The 22,506-nt window shown below is 38.7% G+C and overlaps 2 protein-coding genes across 2 annotated transcripts in view; one reads left to right on the top strand and one right to left on the bottom strand.

The window, feature by feature from the left end:
• LOC139131049 (uncharacterized) overlaps window positions 1-22,506 on the bottom strand; it is an 84,862-nt gene that overhangs the window by 19,961 nt on the left and 42,395 nt on the right. The gene's annotated exons all lie outside the window — the stretch shown is intronic.
• On the top strand, window positions 18,695-21,730 carry LOC139130442 (nose resistant to fluoxetine protein 6-like). The gene is made up of 4 exons (XM_070696235.1): window positions 18,695-18,837; window positions 19,326-19,512; window positions 20,125-20,267; window positions 20,943-21,730. Exons 1-4 carry the CDS (start codon window positions 18,721-18,723, stop codon window positions 21,123-21,125), a joined length of 630 nt encoding a protein of 209 aa, XP_070552336.1. The 5' UTR covers window positions 18,695-18,720; the 3' UTR covers window positions 21,126-21,730.

Here is a 22,506-nt window from a genome sequence, read left to right on the forward strand (position 1 = left end):
GAAAAATAACAACCTTTTGCAATTTCTATCACTCCGAACAATACTTGGAAATATAAAGGTATGTGGAAACAGCTCAGACACTAATTTTGATATACTTGGGGGGCCCAAATCCCTGCTGGCGGCCATATTGGACTCTGTCAGGAATAGGTGTATGGCATAGCTTTTTGTCAATTTCTCTCCTAATTCAACTTAATTTGTCAAACCAGTACTTTTATTGTTTAGACATACAATTTCTTGCTTTTATATCAAAAATTCGTGCAAATCCATTCATAGCGGTATCTACAGAGAAATTTATGATTCAAAATTTCCGTGAAAAGTCGATGAAAATAGGCCTAGCCCCTGAAACCGGGGTTTAAATTCGGGGAGAAATTCTATTTGTGAAATCATTATCTTTTTTGGGAAGAACACAACTAAGCAATTGTAAAAGTATTCTGATATGAGTGTTTGGGACACAAAATTTGTTTGCCAGGAATGTGTTTTTATGTCATATGGTGTCATATAGCTTGGTACAGAGGTGACGCAAATTGCTGCCATAGGGCCGATGAATGTATGTCTTGAGGCAAGTGTAGCAATTGAAGTGTAAGGTTAAATTTCTTTTATTTTAGTATTTGAGTCATATCCACCAGTACTTTGATTGGTGTTAAAATTGTGCACTTTTGTGAATTTAAGGTTCACTATATTGGCACAAGATCACTAATTCACTTCCGGGTTCGTTACCCACGAAGATAGTTCGGAAGAAAAATAGTGCAGACCTTGAAGTTTTGATATCTGCATGGATGCTTGTTTAGTTTGAACTTTAACGTCAAGAATTTTTGTAAAGATATTTTTCTGCCTGAATCAAAATGCAGACTGTTGCGAATAATGGCTGAAGCATTTGGTGGTAATATGAGGAGTTCTAGGGCTAATAGAAATCATAACAATAAGCCTGAAATTTGTCAAAAACACCACTGAGGGCGCTATTTTCATCGCTATCTCAAAATTTCCGTGGACTTGCCCACACAAAAAATTAATCAGTAGTCAAGCTGACATTGACCTAACACCTGTTAAGAGGATTCGTGCCGCTGAATGTTTAAAATAGGAAAATCGAGCTCAACGCTACTGTGGTGGCCTATGGGAAATGAATTAGTGGTCTTGTGCCTAATTGACGGCCCAAAGGAAGCCCTATAGGGGGACATATTTCAGTACGTATGATGTCCTATGCTGAAAAATAACAACCTTTTGCAATTTCTATCACTCCGAACAATACTTGGAAATATAAAGGTATGTGGAAACCAGCTCAGACACTAATTTTGATATACTTGGGGGGCCCAAATCCCTGCTGGCGGCCATATGGACTCTGTCAGGAATAGGTGTATGGCATAGCTTTTTGTCAATTTCTCTCCTAATTCAACTTAATTTGTCAAACCAGTACTTTTATTGTTTAGACATACAATTTCTGCTTTTATATCAAAAATTCGTGCAAATCCATTCATAGCGGTAATCTACAGAGAAATTTATGATTCAAAATTTCCGTGAAAAGTCGATGAAAATAGGCCTAGCCCCTGAAACCGGGGTTTAAATTCGGGGAGAAATTCTATTGTGAAATCATTATTTTTTTGGGAAGAACACAACTAAGCAATTGTAAAAGTATTCTGATATGAGTGTTTGGGACACAAAATTTGTTTGCCAGGAATGTGTTTTTATGTCATATGGTGTCATATGCTTGGTACAGAGGTGACGCAAATTGCTGCCATAGGGCCGATGAATGTATGTCTTGAGGCAAGTGTAGCAATTCAAGTGTAAGGTTAAATTTTCTTTTATTTTAGTATTTGAGTCATATCCACCAGTACTTTGATTGGTGTTAAATTGTGCACTTTTGTGAATTTAAGGTTCACTATATTGGCACAAGATCACTAATTCACTTCCGGGTTCGTTACCCACGAAGATAGTTCGGAAGAAAATAGTGCAGACCTTGAAGTTTTGATATCTGCATGGATGCTTGTTTAGTTTGAACTTTAACGTCAAGAATTTTGTAAAGATATTTTTCTGCCTGAATCAAAATGCAGACTGTTGCGAATAATGGCTGAAGCATTTGGTGGTAATATGAGGAGTTCTAGGGCTAATAGAAATCATAACAATAAGCCTGAAATTTGTCAAAAACACCACTGAGGGCGCTATTTTCATCGCTATCTCAAAATTTCCGTGGACTTGCCCACACGAAAAATTAATCAGTAGTCAAGCTGACATTGACCTAACACCTGTTAAGAGGATTCGTGCCGCTGAATGTTTTAAAATAGGAAAATCGAGCTCAACGCTACTGTGGTGGCCTATGGGAAATGAATTAGTGGTCTTGTGCCAAATGATTGCATAATCAAACAACCAACAACAAAATACATGATAGCTATGCTGAAAATAATCTTGAAAACAACACTTTCAAGTCAACAGTGAATTTTACCGTATTTGGGTGCGATACGAGATCTCCAGTTTTACCAGAAATTCCCGACATTACATTTCACAAGACAAAATGAGAATAATTAAGCAACACACTGAACAAATATCGCTCTGACTGAGATTCAGAAACGATGTATGATTCTCATTGGAACTCAACACGAGCTTAATGAATTCATATCAAACATGAAAAAATGCATCATACTTTCAAATTTTCGAAAGCTCTTCTCAAGAAATCATATCGTTAGACCTCATTATCTATAAAGGTCATCGGTGGAACAAAGAGGACATTCTCGACTGCAAAACACACACAAAACCAACAGATACATTGCGGTTCACGAAACCAAACGGCAACATTCAAGGGCCTTGTTAAACGCGAAACATAACGATACATTAGAACAATCATGCAACAACAAGGCAATAGAGAATACAAGATATTTTCGAGATAAAAGTAATGAAATGCGACCAAACGATTCTAAATCTTGTTAAATTATTACTAACTTTGGACAATCGGATGACATTTAAATGTTATTAAATTTTCATTAAATGAATTTCAAATTTCCTTGGAATCGTAAATAGTAAAAGGGAACCAAAACATTTTCAGGTCCCCTATATGCTGATCAAAATCTCCAAGTACCCCTCTACAATGTCCCAGAATTTTCGAATCCACCCGAATTCCTCTGCCTCTGACCGTTATTTGTGAGCGTAGCCTAATCACATACATAAGAAACGGAAATATAAGCCTTACGATGATGCCAAACTTCACAAAACCTACAACAGTCCGATCTCGGATTCAAATGAGCGTACACAAATATAGCCTGAACGAACAGTAGACATCCTAGCTTCCGTACTTGAACAAACTGAACTTTCACTGGAACAACTCGATTGGTAACACCTACAATCATTCAATCAGTGTACATGTTCCACCAAAAGAAAATGAAGGGCTGATGAAGACAACTCAATACTCTCAAAAGGTAGCATCAAAGGATCGCAGTGTCACATTATTCTTGCTATCCCATAGGGCAGAACACGTAGATTAGGGTTGCGTCTCGCCATGGCAAATCAACACTATACATAAAACGGCTCAAACATAACATAATATACACTTACAAACCGTACACAAAATTCAAACAACTAAGATATGAACGATTTGCGGAGCTGCTTTCTCTTATTACATGTCACCAATTGTGTCTGCTGTCGAATTAATCTTCCCTGCACAGACCTTTGTTCCTGCCAAGGCAGCGATAACTGTGGCAACCCTTTTACTCATGACAATGCTGGTGAAGAAGAGGATGATGAATTCCTACAATTACTAGATTTACGGGAAATGACATGAATGATTTGGATCATGAATCATGCCATTACTTTGACTGTAGCTTACTCTGACACATTGTTTCAGCTACAAAGCTACATTTCAACAACTACAATAGTGTCTTTCGTGTGGATCTTTTTGTTGCATTGATACTTGAATTAATGTTTTTAAATACCATTATTAAAAAGAGGAAATATTTATTTCGACACAAATATGAAAATATTTCCGTAAATTAATTTAAATATCACTTTTGATATCAATTTTGTGTTTCACATGCAAATACCATCACCACAGACCATATATCACTCGATATTGTAAAAGTGTGTTTAGAATAGTTAACAATGAATTTTCTAATTTCATATCTCATTTATGCATATTGCTTACCAGTGTAATTTATGGACATAAAGGGGTACGGCCTTCCTTGATAGCTCCACATTGTCAATTTCTTCAAGTAGATATAATAAGCTTTCGAATGACGTATGATGTGGCTGTATGATAGTTATCTATGTGTTAACATTTTTAAAATACTGGTATTCTAAAGGGGAAAATATTTTTTCCATATAAATATGAACATATTTCATTGAAATCCATTTCAATATCTCTTTGAATATTCATTTTGTATTCTACATGTAACTACCTTTCATTTGATATATCACTCGATAGTTTAAACGTATGTTTAGAAAAGTTAACTATAAATTTATAATACTATATCGCATTTATGCAATTGGGTATGCGTGTTTATTATGCAAATTAGGGGGTTATGGCCCGATTTGGTAGCTCCAAATTGTCAATTTTCGTGAAGTAGAGATAAGAGGCTTTCAAATGACGTATGGTGTGGCTGTGTGTTGTTGCTGTAGGTGTTAAAATTTTTGAAATATTGTTATTCAATAGGGGAAAATATTGTTTTCCATATAAACATGAAAATATTCCAGTATAATCAATTTCAATATCTCTTTGAATATCCATTTTGTATTCTACATGGAAAGACCTTTCATTTGATATATCACTCGATAGTTTAAACGTATCGTCAGAGAAGTTAAACAATAAATTTCAAATATTATATCGTATTTATGCAAATTGGGTACCCTTGTTATCTATGCAAATTAGGAGGTTATGGCCCTACTTGGCAGCTCTACATCGTCAATTTCTTAAAGTAGAGATAATAAGCTTTCAAATGACGTATGATGTGGCCGTATGTAAGGTGGGTACATTAAACTCCTAAAATAAGGCCTTTTTGTGGATTCGCCGCTCGCCTATTACCTGAGTTAAAGGCATAATGCTGTATATAAAGCCTTTGCAGTGGGAAGTAAATTAATTGCGTCGTTCGAACATATTGTAGACTCCCTAGAATATCGTCAATCAGCACAACAACAAACCTTCGGGGGATTTCGAGTCAAAATAGGAACGATCGTAAAACTTCGGGATGTGAAAAATACGCTCGGGAAATGACATGTTTTTATCGATATCTCGCGATCCGCGCGCAGTCGCCAAGTCAAATATCGACCGTTGGCATTAAAAAAATGTGTTTTCAAAATGTTACAAAGTGGGAGTGCCTCTTTAACATATTGAATTTGCATGTCGCTTAATATTTGGTTACTTAATTTCTGAAGTACCAGATTTTGCACGGCGACTCCTGATTATTATTCTTTATTTTGAAAGGGAATGGGTTCATGTTATACCGAAAGTTTGGGCAAAAGTTCAAGTCTTTCGGTTTTGAGTCGCACATTACCTTAGTGTCAGGTCACGGCGACTTTGTCTGTACCCTAAAACTGTCTCAATCAACCATGAATTTTTCAAACAAAGACTGGGTGGTAGTTGAATGCCTCTACATGTTGTTGTTGGTTTGTTTTTTGTTTTTTTGTTTTTTGTTTTTTGTTTGTTTGTTTGTTGTTTGTTTTTTGGGGGGTTAATAGGTAGTCTTACAGTAATCTCTTCTTGGTCAAAGCAATCTTTATGCAGTTTCTCTTATAAAAGGCGGGCACTGTTTTCATGGAGTTCAAGCGGACGAACGCGTTCTGTACAGCGCTGTAGGATAGGTGGTCAAATCCGCATCTGAAACAGAGTTCAGTTCGGTCGCTGATGCTGTTTCACTGTCACTGATGAAGAACGACTATCATTTTAATATTTTCAGCCTCTGCAATATACACCAAGTAAAACATATCTTTTTGCATGATTCTTTGATTTTAAACACAAGCTTAGTTCTCTTGCGTGGCACGTAAAATTATCAACCCACTTAAAATTATTTGTGACAATTTGGTTAAATTACCACAGTTGAAGCCTCAGCGCGCAATCTCTGCTCGTGATGTGAGATGTTAGCACAAAAACACATCTTAACTTCTCGGACTGCCGTTTGATCTGTTGACAAACTTGACCTTGGTCCGTGACCGAGGACACCACATCGACACTGTAAAAGGTACATCACCTTGAATCGGTCACCATCCCACATCTGTACCACAGCAACATGGTGGGTGGTTACGGAAACCCGAGGGCAAGTGTAGGATACTTCGAATAAAGCTGAGTGGAAGTAAAGTTAACATTTGAGCCAGAGGTATCCTTCCTTTGTGCCGAGATTTCGAAATATTCCGGATCTATCTACAAGTTAAGTTGACCGGGTCAGTGATAATCACGAGACTGAGCGAGAACTAGGGCATCGTTTCTGTCACATATCAAGTCATTGTTTGCTTTTTCCCGCTAGCTGAATAAATATCAGAAATAATGCTGTCACTGAATCTGAAGCATTAGTTAGAGAAAAAATATCAATGTTCCATTAATTTTGTCACATCGACGACGTCCATTGTTCAATATAGATATGAATGTTATCACATCTGTCGGATCTTTTTGATTTCAGGACACTGCTGGGTACATGAATGTTTAAAAGGAAATTTAGTATATGATTCGAGTAGCTAAAATGTTCCGTGGCGGCTGAGCGTTTTCTGAAATACCAAATGGAATACTTTCTACGAGATCGAAGCCATTGACAGCTGTATTGTGAGTGAATATCCGTGTTTGCTCAGTCGCAATATTAATGGCAGGTTACCGTAAGGCCAGATTGCATGTAACAAAAATTGTTTTCTTGTTAAAAATGTCAAGTAAAATAACTTTTGAAAGCAACAATACATATATCACGTAAAGTCGAGTTATAATATCCGATCAGTAATATATATGTATCATCTGATGAAGCGTAAACGTGTATACTTTGAAAAGTTGTTTAAAAGGGAATCCGATATATTTATTTGTATTAAAAAAGTTATTAATTGCTGGCAGTTATTCAATGAAGTTACAACAATTCCAGTATGTATCTCTGTTAGTTACGAGTGCAAATTGCACACTTGTCGGTCTGATTATAACTCCAATTCTTATAGAGCAACTCCCTCAAAATCCAAGGAGAAACTTTCAGTCATTCTCACATAAGACTTCATTAAAAATATAATATGTATAAGACTTCAGGCAACGTATTCATAGGACAGCGAGCATACCGACGCGTTCCATTATTTTGCTGACAAGAAAAGGAGAATACATCTAATCCACAAGATATCAGAGAAACTAAAGAGATGTTAAGATACTGAGATCAGTGTCGCGAGGCAAACAAACTCAAACACAGTAAACGAAAAACTCTTCTCTGTCAAGGCCAAAGTAAATTTGGATAAGGTTACTCACCTGCATTGCACTACACTGTGATGGCAGTGATAAAAGTTCACGCTAACTTATTGTTGCTTTGATTCCGATGTTTTAAGTTTTGTGATTGATCACTTGTGTTGTTCCAGCCTACGGCACCTTCGTGTCATATTTATCCAAGAAGGAACTCATGTAGTCGGTTACTCTCTTAATTGGTTTGGTCCCATCGCTCATAATCGGGCAATTGAAGAGAAATGTGGGGCTTTTTCAGTGCTGTCTAGTTTAATGGCCATCAGACATCTCAGACCGCAAGCGACAAAACCAATAACCGTTGGGTGAAAGACCATTTCACGTGAGTGCGAATTGACACAGTTTCAAAGACACCTCACGCTTCTTCGTGTCTCCTGGACAAACGGGATCCAAACGTATAATTATCTGCTCATCGCGATTGTGATTACCAAGCAAGGTAAATGTACGTATGATCTACCAATCTAGCACCCTGCTTCCTATTGAAGCTTCAGATATTCGTTCCAAGTTAAGTCGTTTATGCACAGGTTTTCGGAGGTATGCCTTTGTTTGTCAGTATTTGTACAGTAAACATATAGTCTGAATACTAGTGCTAACGTTGGCGCTACAATATCTGTAAAACCACAGATTGGAGGACTCTCTCACAAATGAAACTTCTCCACATCTTACATTTCATCATACATTTAACATGTACTAGTAATTTTAAAAGTCTTCAATAGCGTTGACAACAATGACGAACTATTCGTACACATGGTGCGGTTACTGAAGGAGACAACCAAGACAACCAAGTACACTAAAAAATGCAGACAACTGCGTTTTCGGTTTGCACGGTTTTACTCAGCTGGGAAGGACAGGAAAGCATAGGGCCCAAAGACTCAAGAGTGTAGATTTCTTGGACCTTGAGAAGACATCAACAAAAAATCGGGGGGGGGGGATGGGTCAACTATCCATGAAAGCCAATAGTTGTGACGTTGAATATTTGCAACCAAGTGTTTACATGTAGTAGAACACAGGGTATTTGATAATTAAGAATTCTGCTCGAAGCAACACACATCAAAAGCTTTAGGACCCCGGGATATATACAATCTTTGTATCTTTTTAACTAGTGGGGAAATGTTATTTTGTATAAATTTTGGTCACGTCAGATCCTTGTTGAGGTAGAATCATGGCTTATCAAAATGTCTTATCTGCTGATGGGCAAGTAATTGATTGATAAGGTGTCAATATTAAGCCTGAATAGTGACTACCTTGAGTTGATCACGAGACAAGGCTGACATCTGCCGGGTGCCGATGACCCCTGATGATCGGTTTATTTGGCGATGCTTTCAACAAAGCGCAGCGATAAATCTGCCATTGCAAAGGATATAATCCATCTAGTTCACGATTCTGGCCCATCATTTAAGTCCTTAGATTCAGTTGATGAGACTGTTCAAGTGTTTGCTATTTGTTCATGGATGTCAGTTTTCGTACATCACCAGTATGTCAACTGAAATTCCTGTAACTCTGCTCCTGAGAAGAGCACAGGTTGCCATTTTGTAAAAAGTCAGATGTTCGTCTTTGCATGACACAAAATATTTTCGAGTTTTAATACATTTTTTTAAAATCCACATTCCTTGGTTTCCTTATCCTCTCTGTCTCTTGCCTGACTCTCAGCGTTTCTGCCTCACCGACCCGGTATCTTTCCTCTTCGTCCCTCTGCCTGTCAGTCTGCCTTTCTTTCTGACAATGTCTATCTGTCTGTCTATCTACCTACAGTGTAGCCTGTACGTCTGCCCGCCTGCCTGCTTGCCTGCCTACCTGTCTATCTGTCACATGTTATCAAGTAGCCAAATGGCCGTTCAGATATTAAGAAAACGTCATCTCGATGTGAACATCGATATCAGTCACTAATATATGTCCATTTCATAAACCACAGAATTGACATGTCATTTTGAAAGACATGTAACATTTCAAGGTTCATGCACTTTTTGATCCCAGGCTACAAGATTTACCAAGTTAACACAGAATGATACACCGATCGTTGCATGCACAGAAACTGGAGATTGATACATACGATGTATGTGGAAGTGGGACACAAAAGCAAAACATGGAAAACCAGGTTTGAAATATGGAAACTGAGGATATCGGCTCAGTAAAATGGAGTATAATACATACGTTGTTTTGATAGATGAAATCATTGGATGCTGCTGAGGCTTGTAGATACGAATTACATAACATAATATCTTTCAAAAGTTCGAAGCCAAGTTTGACGACTCTTACAGTTACTTCAGAGAGCCGTTAGAGAAACCGGACCATACGTGAAGTGTAAGCTAAGGTCTTTATTTGGCCCCGATCGACTACCAATCACCCCTCCACATATCATGTCCCCGATTACTATGTCATTAGAGTACATCTCAGAGATAAATCAATGCCTCTGTTAGTACGATATGATGCACTGTCTTTTGTTGGGCACTGGAAAAAAATTGGAGTAGGTGTGACTTTATTGTCTTTGCATTCGTCGAAGGTGATAATATCAACAAGAAGAATTCACAAAGTTATCTCGATTTCTGAGTTTCTGTAAACTTGACGTACACCGTCTAGCCGACATAAAATACTGAAGTAATAAGCTCAGAAAGTTACGGGCTACAATACATATCTTAATCAAGTGACAGAGATGCAATCAATTCATTAGTGCGATTTAACTCTCGTTAACAGTCGTTAAAGAGAACAAATTCACTATTTTTTAAAGATCTTTCAATTTTTTGAATAAACGGGAAATTGGAAATAGATGAACTGGCAAGGCAGTTTGTAACCATTTCCAATATTTGAAGACTGATTTTCAGAAAATAATGTTCAAACACAAAAGATACATAAAGTATTTGCAGAACAGTCGTCTCACGTGTTAGTTGAAACCACGTGACATTACACGTTATCAGAATGGAAGAATGTCATCATATGTAAATTCATGATGTCAGCGGTCTTTCTATGCTATGACAGAACGCTGACCTACGAGTCTCCATTGTGATGAGGATGACAGTCACACCGTGTGTCATCACACACCGGGAGCCACTCGGTGTCGTATCCGTTGCAAATAGAGTCACGCGTGTCGTATGTCGGACCGATGGGTAAACAAATATACAAGCAACACATCTTTGATACATTTGTTTGAATAAATTTGTTTGTCCAAAAGTTTACGTGAATTCTCGCTACGAGTTCGCGTCGACGTCAGCTGTACTCCTTTCTTGTAATCTTGAAAGGCATCAAGTTGTCTCTCCACAAAAGATAAAATAATTCTGATTTTTTTCTGCGTATAAAGGAATCTTATTCATCGCCGTTTTTCACCAAAAAAGTTGAATACATTTCGAAATCGAAACCGTGTCATACGTTCAGCTCAACCAAGATTTTGTCGCCACGAAAGCGTATACCACCTTTCAAAATTTGTCTGCATTTCTGGAGTCGCAAGTCAGACTTCAATGGAACAATGAAATTCGTATTTCTTGTATTGTGCCTGACCTCGGTTCTTTCTGTGACTGGCGCCGACGAAGGCGTCGAAGAACAGCGCTTACTCGTCAGTCTCATCGACAGAGCGCGAAACATGGCGAGATTAAATACCGATGTCTATGACTCTCTACCAGATATCGAAGAATCATTCCATAACCTGGCCGTGCGAACGCCTCGGAACACCAGCGATGAACACGCCTTTCGAAATATGTCCGCGAGATGCACAGACGATATGGTTCAATACGTGGCCGATTTTCTCGCCAAAGAAAGCTACGCCCTCCAAAGTAAGTAATTTTGCTTTGTTTTGGTACACATGTCCCAACGTAAACTTATTACTTTTCTCTTCGTTTATTGTAAAATCTCACACAAAGCTCTTATTGTTTAGGTCCTTTGCACTGCTCTTGTCCTCAAATGTGTTGCACAGATCAGACTGACAGCCGTATTTGTTATTCCGTAGAATACGATAGTAATATTTCGACTCCATGGGTTACCGAATATGCCTGTGATGTTTTCAGTAGATGACGTACGTAATATTTACGCCCCGGCATGGGACTGGAAACAAGAAATTAAAAAAAAAGATTAGTGAAGCAATAGTAAGCTCATATTAAAATGAGGTTGAATGGAAACGAGTTACATGAATGCCGGACCGGTTAAAACTTGATCTTTCGTTTAAATTTTTGGAAGCGTTGAAGTTAGTCTTTCAAAATCTCATCAGCCATCGAGAACGACGACCCCGAAATATCGTAATCAATAGTTATACCAAGCGTCGAAATTCTGCTTAGTCGAATGGTAATGTAATATCTGGCATAAATTGTAATTATTGGCCGAGAAAATTCTTCTTGTTCATTAAAGTGTACATAATTTCACCAATATTCTCTACGTTGATATATTTACTCATCATGCGTTTAATTATCATAAAATAATTAGATGTTATTAGCAGAAGAGATCTCTCGTGGCTCCTGTTGCCTTGCTAGAAAATTCACGAAACCATATTTTTTTCTCTTAAAAATCTGAAGAAATATATGGATTGGATTTTTTCGCTCTTTTATTCAATAAACTGAATTAATAACTCAATGGACGATTGGTGGTCCTCGCGGAAGTCTTTGCAGCCGCTGAAAGATGAAGTTTCTGACGTTGATCGTCAATTTCCTTCCAAGGCTATGAACATTCGATATCCATAACCTGACGTACAATAACATTGCGCTAAAGTTCTGACTTGTAGCTCATTTTGGAGCCAGGGCGCTAAATGCACGGACAGTTAAATTGACAATATTTATTCGTCATTTCAGTGTTGTCTTCCAACGGAAGAATAGCGAAAGACTTCACCGTAACGGGCAGCTGTCAGGATATCGGAACGTTTGGCCAGTGTTTGGCAGTGGTTGACACACCGACGCCGTCCAGTTTCAACGGAGAGTACTGCTTGGTTGGCATAGAGCAGGACGCTAATGGAGAGGATCTGTCTGTGAGTTCTATAACATAGCATTTTTAAGTTGCCAATTGAAGACAATATTTTATGAATGTTCAAACAGAAATGAAAAGTTTGAAGCCTAAACAATGTCAAAGTTGCGATAGTAATGGAGCAGTGCCGAAGAGAACTAATTTTGTCGCTAGGTTTAGGTTGGAAGCTCGGCGACTTCGTAGCTTTAAGGTAGAATGCAAATATTCGGACACTCAAACTGTTACAATACTGTTTTAGTCCACGACTTGAGGGGTCTCATTTTGAAAATCATGGAGTAAATAAATTCTTCATCTTCTCTTAGTTTTATGAAAATCGAAAATGGCAAGCTCTGTTATCACCAATATGCAAGTTTGGCTCTGGTGATATTTTTGCGTGCTTATCTCAATGACAATGTATGTGCCTATCTATTCCTGTCCGTCCACACACAGAATTCCGAATTGCTTTTCTTCCGCTTTGGCTTCTGCGTTCCCGATTCGTGCTCAGAAGATGACGTTGTGCAGATTATAAGGACTTGTAAGTTTCTCAACTTTAATAAACAATGGGATTTTTTTCAACTGTGCAGCCCGACACACGGTGGGACCTGGTATTTCTGTCTCCATCCTCTTATGCCTCCGTCCATCGAACATTTAGGAAAATCGGTGTCTAAATTTACCATCCACTTTAAGACAAATATCAGGAGAGAGAGAGAGAGAGAGAGAGAGAGAGAGAGAGAGAGAGAGAGGTGTTTTTGTTTTGTGCAAAGTTGTCTTTGAAAATCTTTTCCTTGTCAAGTGACCGATTGCATTTCTAAAGCAACTTGCACATGTACATTACATGTTCAAAGTAGAGTTGTAGATAGCAATACGTCAAGATTGAAACTGTCACTTTTCCAAGTTGCACAGCAGTTCTTTAAGCAGGTGATCTTTAAGTTGACACTGTGCAGAAAGTCTGCTGATTAAAACTTTTTTGCTCTGGTGTCTTAATTTTTCGGTTTAGAAGGACAGTACCTGCGATGTTTTATATATATTGTGAAACCTCTGGAATCTTTGTAATCAACTGTAGCTTCTCGATCTACTCCCTGAAATGTTCACTGAACGCTACGCATTCAACTCGTCAATATGACCAGCAGGTCTACAAGCTTTTTCCAGGAACATTCTATTCGGCAAACGAATTGTACTTTAAAATGTGTTCAATATATTCGAAATACGTCAACACTGTCAATATAGTCAGGACAAAGTTAGCAATCAATCACAGTGCTTCAATCGAAGGGACTTAGACCGTCTAATCTGATACTTGTTTGGCATTGTCTTTGTATTGCACTTGTTTATAATTTTAAAGAGCCCGCCATGAATTAGTAATAAGTGACGTATTAGTTTTTCACTGCATCTTTTCGCAGTGGTCAGCGAGTCGAAGTACTCTTGGAATGTCGAGGCGTCTTGCATAGGAGAAAAATCTCTAGAAGCCGGAACAATAGTATTTGTGTAAGTAATGAAATGCATCCATGTATAAAGTAAGCAAACACATGTCGCCCAATCACATCCATTGATTTCAGAGAGAGAGAGAGAGAGAGAGAGAGAGAGAGAGAGAGAGAGAGCAGGTGTATTCGCTAGAGAGGGTTGATAAAGTAAAACACGTTCACCTCTTGAAATTTTAACCAGATGTTTGGTTGGCACCTTGGTTGCACTGGTCATCGTCTCAACCATATATGATATGATTACCAAGACGACAGCCATCAACGTCGAAAACAAAAGGATCAGCGACGAGAAAGGGATAAAACATCAACCTTCACCAGGTAATTCATTGTACCAATCTACATCTTCGTGTATGATTCGATGAAGAAATTTCACTGGCACGAGACCATGTAATTCACTTCCAGGTTCGTTACCATGAAGATAGTTCGGATGGAAAATAGTGCGGACTTTTAAGTGCTGATGCCTGCATTGATTTTCGTTTGCAATATTTTTGCAAAGACCGTTGTCTGCTTGAATCAAAATGCAGAGTGTTATGAAATGCTGTATCACCTGTGGTAATGTAAGGACTGTTAAGGTAGAAACGCACCTCGGGGACAGACATTCGGACTCTCAAACTTTTACAATTCTCTTCCGATATACCACATGTGGGGGTTAATTTTAAAGCTCTTGGTGAAAGAAAGCTTTTCACCCGGCTTAGTTTTTCGAAATTCGAAAATTTTTTACTTTTCTCCATAGAGTTAACACAGGGATGGCGGCCATTTTGAATTTCTAATATCGATAAATCTTGGGTAATTTGTTTCTCTAGTACCAAAATATGCGCGGTGACGCCCAATTTTTATTCTTGATTGTGAAAGAGAATGGTTGAAAGATTCTTGAGGAAAGTTAGAGCAAAAGTTTAAGTCTTTCACTTTCGAGGTGCATACTATCTTAAGGCTCATAAAAATTGTAGCACTGAGCATTCATTTTTGCCAGAACACCATCGAGGCGCTATTTTCAACACCAACTCAAAATTGAAATGAGTTTACTCGAGCTTACGTTGATCTAACACCTGTCATTAGTATTTGTGCCACCGAGTGTTCTAATAATAGCAAATTAAGCTTAACGCTACAGTGATGGCCTATTGGAAATTACTAAAAGACGATTTTTTTCTCCGAACAATATAGACTGGAAGAAGGCGATGCTTGTAAATTTCTCATTGTTCCACAACGTACACAAACTGACGGCTCCGGGCGAACCAGATTTGATACGGATAAACGGTGGGCTCCGCGCATTCAGTATACAGTGGTCCGTCATGACGACGCTAGCAGTAGATTTCATCATCAATGAACGAGAGTCGCTGTTCGGTGAGTGGCTCCTACGGCATCTTGCTAAGTTTGAAAACTACGTTTTCAGGCTATCGGAAATTGCAGGGACAAAGTAGCTCTCTTTTGACAATATTTTGGTCAATATTTTTTGCAATTCATTTTCAACGGACAGAACCCATTGTACAAAATTAAGGAGTACTTAAAAACTACACACATGTATTTTCACCGACAGGCAGATAAAGAGAGCGCTGACAAAATTTGTGACATCTATCGAAAATACGTACAAATAAGCTGACAGATGACATCACCATGACAAACTGCAAACTCATTGGCCTTTACAACACTAAGTTCAAATCGGAAATTGAAACGGAAAATTTTAGCACTAGTATTGCCTAAGTTTAGTCAGAGCTAGGGAAAATAAGTTTGTAAAGTTGTTGCTTTGTAATTGAGTAAAAGTTACCTCTCACAAAATCGCCCGACTTTTTCTTCGTCTTTACAGAAAATCCCACAGGATTCTGGGAGCGTGCCGGGTACAAGTTCTGGTATCAGCCGATAGTGAATATTCTCGCTTCTGACATCATTGTTATTACATTGTAAGTGCAATTTTATGAAGTTACCTGTCAGGCAAAGATTCTGTAGACAATGGACACAACTGCAGTCTATTCGACAACTCAAAATTAAACAAGCAAATAAACGAAGGATGTGCATGGCATATAAGACAAAGCGGTCCCAATTAAGGATGAAATTTAAAATAAACTTGCACATACTGAACTGTTGCACATATCCGACAGAAGGAGGCTTATAGTAACACACCTTTTTCGAAGTCAAACTGAAATTAATGGTAATCATACAAAGAGCTGTAACACCATTCTCACCACCACCACCACCACCATCATTAAAAGCGTCATTGTCATCGTAGTTGTAGTGATGAAGATTATGATGATGATGATGATCGTCGTCATCATCATCATCATCATCACTACCACCATCAACGCCACCACCACCATCATCATCATTACCATCATCATCATCATCATCATCGTCGTCGTGGTCGTGGTCGTCACTATCATCATCCTTTTCGTCGTCGTCGCCGGCACCGCTCTCGTCATCAACACATTACCTTATGCTGTTATTTTCTCCGTAGATTATGTTGACATACATGCAAAATTCCAGCTACACTTCCATTAGCTTGTTCTCCAGGACAAACTTTTTGATGGAAAGCATATTAAAAATCAGAAATTGAGGATGACTGGCCATACATTACCAAACGATCGCATAACTTCCAAGCAATACGGTGGCTATCATTTGAGAACAGCTAGTGAACCGCCCCAGAGTACGGAATAAGAAAAGCAGCAACCCTCTCCTCAGCAATTATAATGTTTTCGTGAGATGTCTGCCAATGTGGAATACATCAGTCGTAGGCCACAAGCGATAGCGCAAGCAAGCCATATCCTGGCATTGAGTCAAGCTAATCTAACCACTACTCTTTTCATTGATCTTTGTTACTTTTATCGTTTGTTTGCTGGTTTGTTTCATAGTGCAAGTAGCCAAGCATACCTGACTTTAAAGGAACTCAAACGATACGGCAAAATCTACTGGTTACCTTACTGCGTGAAGCATTACTGCTTTGTCACTATACCTGTGATCTTCAACATACTAGTTATTATGTTTGTGGTGAAGTACATACAAGGTCCTTACTGGAACATCTACTACGAGCCAAAACGACAAGCATGCGACGACTACTGGTGGACACATCTAATCTATATGAATAATATGATTCCCTTTCCGTCGGTAGCGCGCAGTCGTGTGAGTATTGCAAGAATTGTGTAGTTTTGTGGGATTTTTACTATATGCTCAGCACTTTACATATTTTTGTCCACGGTAGTCAATATATATGTGCATATTTTGCTGTTTTTAGAGCAGAGCGTGCGATGACTCAACTCGGGCGTCACACTCGAATCACATCAATCAGTCTTGGTGTTGTTCACAGACTCTAATTTGCTACGGTGGCTTTGATCATTTAAAAAAAAGATCTGTTATTAATCTATTTTCCCAAGATTAATTTTATGCATTTTTTTTGTAAAGATCATTGTTTTTGCACATGCTCCCTGTTTCCACCCTCCATCGGGACAAGTAACCTTGTACGCCACCTCCCCGCATATCCAAACCCATTTCCCCCTTCAACCGCTTAGTATAGTTGGGGCTGCAGAGACAGTGCGCCCTCAAGAGATAGCATTTTTGTCCACTCCAGTACATGAATCAACTGTAGCGATAAATACATACTGGCTTTCTTTCTCCTATTCTTTACAGTGTGTGCCTTGGGCATGGCTGTTGGCAATGGAAATGAAATTGTATTTCCTTAATATTCCTTTCGTGTTCTTGCTTCGTAAGTAAGTATGAAACACTAAATCCAGACCTTCGCCTTTCTCCAACTAAATCACCTCAGGGTCAGGTACCGAAGAGGTAACATTTACACCAATTTTCATCTTCCATTCCAGCTATTGACTGCAAGCCCCTTTTCAAATATCAGATCAGTTCATAAATGTATTATTGCCCTTATTACGTTTGCGTTTCAAGGCCTCCGACCCATGTTCAAAGGGAATGTGAAAGAAAATTCTATTATACATGTTGGTACCGTTCAAAAAAAGACACCGTTGTACTATCATGAAATGTATTGCATACTGATGATAAATGGAGCAATCTGCATTCCAATCTGATTGAAATCTCATGTAAAAATTGGTCGGTCTTTTTTGGTCCTTATTGCGCTGGTTATCCCCTCGAGTGTCAATGACACAAGATTGTAATCAGATTGGCTGCAATAAATTGAGGCACTTTCCCAAAATAAGACATTGATCAACGGACGGAGAGACTAAATTCTCCTTTCGTTTTAAAAAAATCGTTAAATACTCCTTTACAGGTCCTGGAAGAAGGCATTGTGTGTTCTTGGAGCGATAACGATAGTCTGCTCATGCGTGAGCGCCGCCCTTGCTGCATATTTTGGACATTCACCGAGCGCGACTCAAGGGTATGATAGTAACTTGACCTGATCCATTCTCTTACACCCGCAGAGTTGAGATTAAATCTCAAAAAAATTGTTCATAATCTGTCAATGAATTATTAAATACGAAATAATTACAATTATGATATATGATCAAGTTGAAGTGCACGTGCTAGATCGTCAGTGACGAGTCCTTCGATTCGCTAGTCCAAGTTCTCGTTTTAAACTGAGTCATTGCACCGGATGGCAAATTGGTTGAAGAATCTGTGCAAACTTGAAAGTAGCCCACACAAGTCCGCTTCTCCTTGTACACACACTTCTATGAGATAAGAAGTCTTTTTAATTCAATTGCATCTCAAGAATATTTTTTGTGAACTAAATTCTGGTGAATCAATTTGATCGAAACCAAATATCGCATTGAAGTGCTTCATGTGTCAATTTGACACGGACTTGCGCCTGGTTGACTTGCGCTATTGGTGTGTTTCGTACAGGGCCGTGACTGCACCGCCGACAATTGGGTGATATGCTGCTATCAGCAACACAGATCCAAATAAAAACTAACGTTCGACTCCTTCCGAAATTAGATTGAGGTATGTCACTTCTATTTCAGGCCATACAACGACAACTATATTAAACATTTTGGGTCAATGCAACACGATATCCTACACGATAAGTTTTGGAACTGGTGGCCGGCTTTCTTAACATCTCACTTCCTGGGATATTTGATATTTGTTCACGAAGAAAGAAAATTCAAGTTAAGATGGGTAAGTCTTGCGATCCACATGTTCAAACGTTGCTCAAATTTTCACTCTTGCCAACCGATTTGTATTTAGGAATGCCATTTTCAATTTACTCAACTACATTTTGACCAATTTGACTTTGAATTTACATCCAACCATTAACGTTGGACCTTTCTAAACACTTTTGCGGGATGAATATCCCGTCATCGGACGACAGGTGGGTAATCCGTACCATCTACCTAACCAAATCATTTGTTGCCGTCTACATTTGATCCTAAATGATCATCTGGTCTCACCTTAACCATTACAATCCAACAATATAACGCATCGTAAGCAGAACTGCCGAATTGCCACACGTTGCCCGTTACCGACCACGCTCATTTCTCCAACAATACTAAACTTTCCATATTTAACCAAATAAGATTTTTCACCATGGGGACCAGCCAACCAAGCCAATCAAAATCCTCGAAACTACAACCATCAATTCTAATATCCAACCATTTCTTTCGCAGTACTACACCGCCGTAGGTTGGTGTCTCTCAACGTTCACTGCCCTCAGCATCGTCTATGGTCTGTGGCCAACGTACGTCGGGACACCGATGCCGCAGTGGGAATCTGTACTGTACGTGACCTACAAACACACGGCATTTTGTGCAGCCGTATGTTGGGTTATATTTGCTTGCTTGACGGGCCATGGAGGTAGGCTTGTATATAGATACATACCAAAGTAACATTATTAGGAGTCTATTTGCAACTAATGGGACGATGATCCCTGCAAAGCTAATTAATAGATAATTTCAAAGTTTTCAACGCATGTATCAACCGCACTCTGTTTTCTTGACGTCCAACAGCATTTTGAAATACCTGGTATCCAGTTTGTCAATGTGGCGTGTCAGTGTGTGACGTCCACTGTCATCGCATCATTGACAGCTGAATTCAAGTGCGGACCCAATTTGATTTTCTGATGCTCCCTTATTTAAGAAACGTCTTGAAACATGCAAAAGAGTCCCGCTTTGAGACATTTCTGTCCCTTTTAAGACACAAGTACAATATCGATCAGCTTGAGTATTCCCTTTCACTCTACACAGCAAATGGAGTGTAATGGTAGAAATTGCTTACTTGTTGAGCACGAGTAATGGTTCGATTTTGGTCAGAAGTATAAAGAGGGAATTTACCGGAATAGGGTGACAGACAAACGCGCAACAAACAAATGAATAATATAGAAAAAGTGCACAGCAAATCAGATGATACCGATACAATTGTAACAATTGCATCCTTAGCGTACTATTGTTATGTTTTTTTCTTGATCAGGTCCCTTTAAGACGTACTTGATGTCCAAGATTTGGGTTCCCATTGGCCGGTCCGCTTATTCCGCTTACCTACTGCACAAACCGCTGATTGCTGTGTACATGTACTCACTGAACAGGCTGTTCTTCTACACAACATATTCCTTTGTAAGTCTCGTCGAATATACCCTTGATTTGAAATGATCATGTGAGATAGTCTTCCAGACAATACTTCACAATACCCATCATAAGTTACACATGTACACGGACCGAAATGCGAGTGTGGCCTGTGTTGTTTTAGTGGAACTTTCCGAAACACATGCAAAAAGCCATAGGAAATTGAGAAATAAAGTAACCTATAATAGTTAAATAGTGCCAATATTTGTATTTTTATGGTCAGGTCTGTTACTATACCATAACTGGTCGGTAGCTTTTGACCGACCTGATACATGTAATGTTTGTAGTGAAGGTTCATTACTAGTCTGTTGGGCAGGCCTGTTAACACCCTGATCAGGTCTTAGTGTGTGGAGGGAGTGTGATGGGTCTTCACCAAGTCTGGCCTCCTGATATAATCACAACACAAGAAATTTCTGGCATTGTGATGTTCACTGTTTTACCTCAAGTATAGCCTGGTCAAAATCTACCAGCAGTGCTTCTCATGCGTCAGTCGTCGGTCTGGTGATGAATATTTGGCAGAGGGCCAAGACAACTATCCAGTCTATCTCAAGAATTTTAGACGCATAGACCAGATTCAAAGTGACGATGTGTTGGATACATTCTCATGCGTCAAAGCAAATTCCCTCAGCAATATTGATTAAAAATAGCTTTCTATTTTTCCTCCAGATCCACCTATTCCTAGCAATGTACGTCTTCGTCACTGGCTTCTCTTTGGCGTTCAACTTGTGTGTCGACACTCCGATATACGGTATCTGGGAAATCATAGAGCGGTGGCTGTACAGGCGTCGAGATCTACAGGCGATGCGAAAAGCGCAGACCAGCGAGGGAAAGAAAGAAACTGTAAAATAGAGAACTGTCAGATGCACAAATACTTGACAGTTGTTTTATCAGTAACAGTATAAGGAAGCCTTGTTTCTAGCACCTTGTTTTTTCAGGTACCTCTACATTCCTGAATGATCACGTGACAGTCATATGATGATCACGTGGGTAGCAGAAAAGTACCGACAAAGTCACGGTATTTTTTTGCAACAGCCAAGTTTCAACTACCATTTACTCTCCAGGGAAATATGAATGACATGAAAAGTTCACCTACGAAATTGCACTTAGAAAGAAATATATAGATTTCCATAAACTTTTCTAGGCAAAGTGATTTTGGCATAAGCATAATGATACTCTTCAAGTAGTCTCTGTCATGCTGTGTATTTTTTATTTTATTATGACAAATATTTTGCTTATCACTTTTTCTTGCTGCTCAGGGTCACTCACCCAAGGAAAACATATTTACCATGTAATTCCAATCTATCTGGATGACATATGCGGACTTATGAAGAAGTTACGCGTAATACCTAGTCTTTTTAACGTTTTGTAAACCTCTTAAAAGAACTACAGCAAGACTGTAGTACTTCTGTGTGACGTTTTAATTAATCTTTTGCATTTTCTGAAGTGTACGTAATTACAGCGGAAGAATACTATAAAACCGATGATTTAGTGTGTTTCTTTTTATTGAACCCTATTTAGAAGTGGAAAAAAGCAGTATTTAGGTTATACCGGAACACTTTGCTCACTACTGTTGTAACATAATGTAATGACCAGCAATGTGTATTTTTGCATCACATTTAAATATTTTGGTAGTTTATCGCGTGCACTTTTCAGGCAGGTGAGAGGCAATCACCCAGTTTCAAATTTATCTATACCAGCGATAACACTTTTTTTCACAAGGATGGGCGACAACATGTTTTGTCGTCTGAAAAAAAATAAAAAAAAATGAAACGTGCTGCCCGCCTCCGCCTCGAGGATTGAAGTGTGAGACATATATTTTTTTTTTTTGGGGGGGGGGGGGAAGTGGTTCAAAAGTAATAAGTTTGAAATGAGGTACTTGAACATTTGTTGATGTTGATAAGGCGGGCATTAAAACACCCAGAGAAAATGTTCTAGACTCTCCCCTTCCAGCGTGTTTTTGAACGAAGCCAAATTAGAGGAAAACTGTCGCGAAATTGTGAATAAGTGACTGAATGTACATATAATATCAATACACAGAAGTGGTCTGTTGCAAACTAATAACAAAAATAATAAATTATGAAGGATTTGAGGTTTTACGGTCTACATTATAATTGTAATTCGCTTAGTCAAATATAATCATTGATAACTATTTGAGGGATCGTAAGCGATAGGAAAATACATCATTGAGAGGGATTTGTTTTCTGTTTGTATCGAAGAAGGGTCGACGGGT

The sequence above is a fragment of the Ptychodera flava genome, chromosome 4 (genome assembly GCF_041260155.1).
Source record: "Ptychodera flava strain L36383 chromosome 4, AS_Pfla_20210202, whole genome shotgun sequence".
Lineage (NCBI taxonomy): Eukaryota > Metazoa > Hemichordata > Enteropneusta > Ptychoderidae > Ptychodera > Ptychodera flava.

Bases quoted from the DNA above. Each gene is read 5' to 3' on its own strand.
- LOC139130442 (XM_070696235.1), top strand. From the start codon at position 18,721: ATGCAACACGATATCCTACACGATAAGTTTTGGAACTGGTGGCCGGCT. The intron at 18,838-19,325 runs GTAAGTCTTGCG...TTTCTTTCGCAG, and splicing joins GAAAATTCAAGTTAAGATGG to TACTACACCGCCGTAGGTTG. The intron at 20,268-20,942 runs GTAAGTCTCGTC...TTTTTCCTCCAG, and splicing joins TCTACACAACATATTCCTTT to ATCCACCTATTCCTAGCAAT.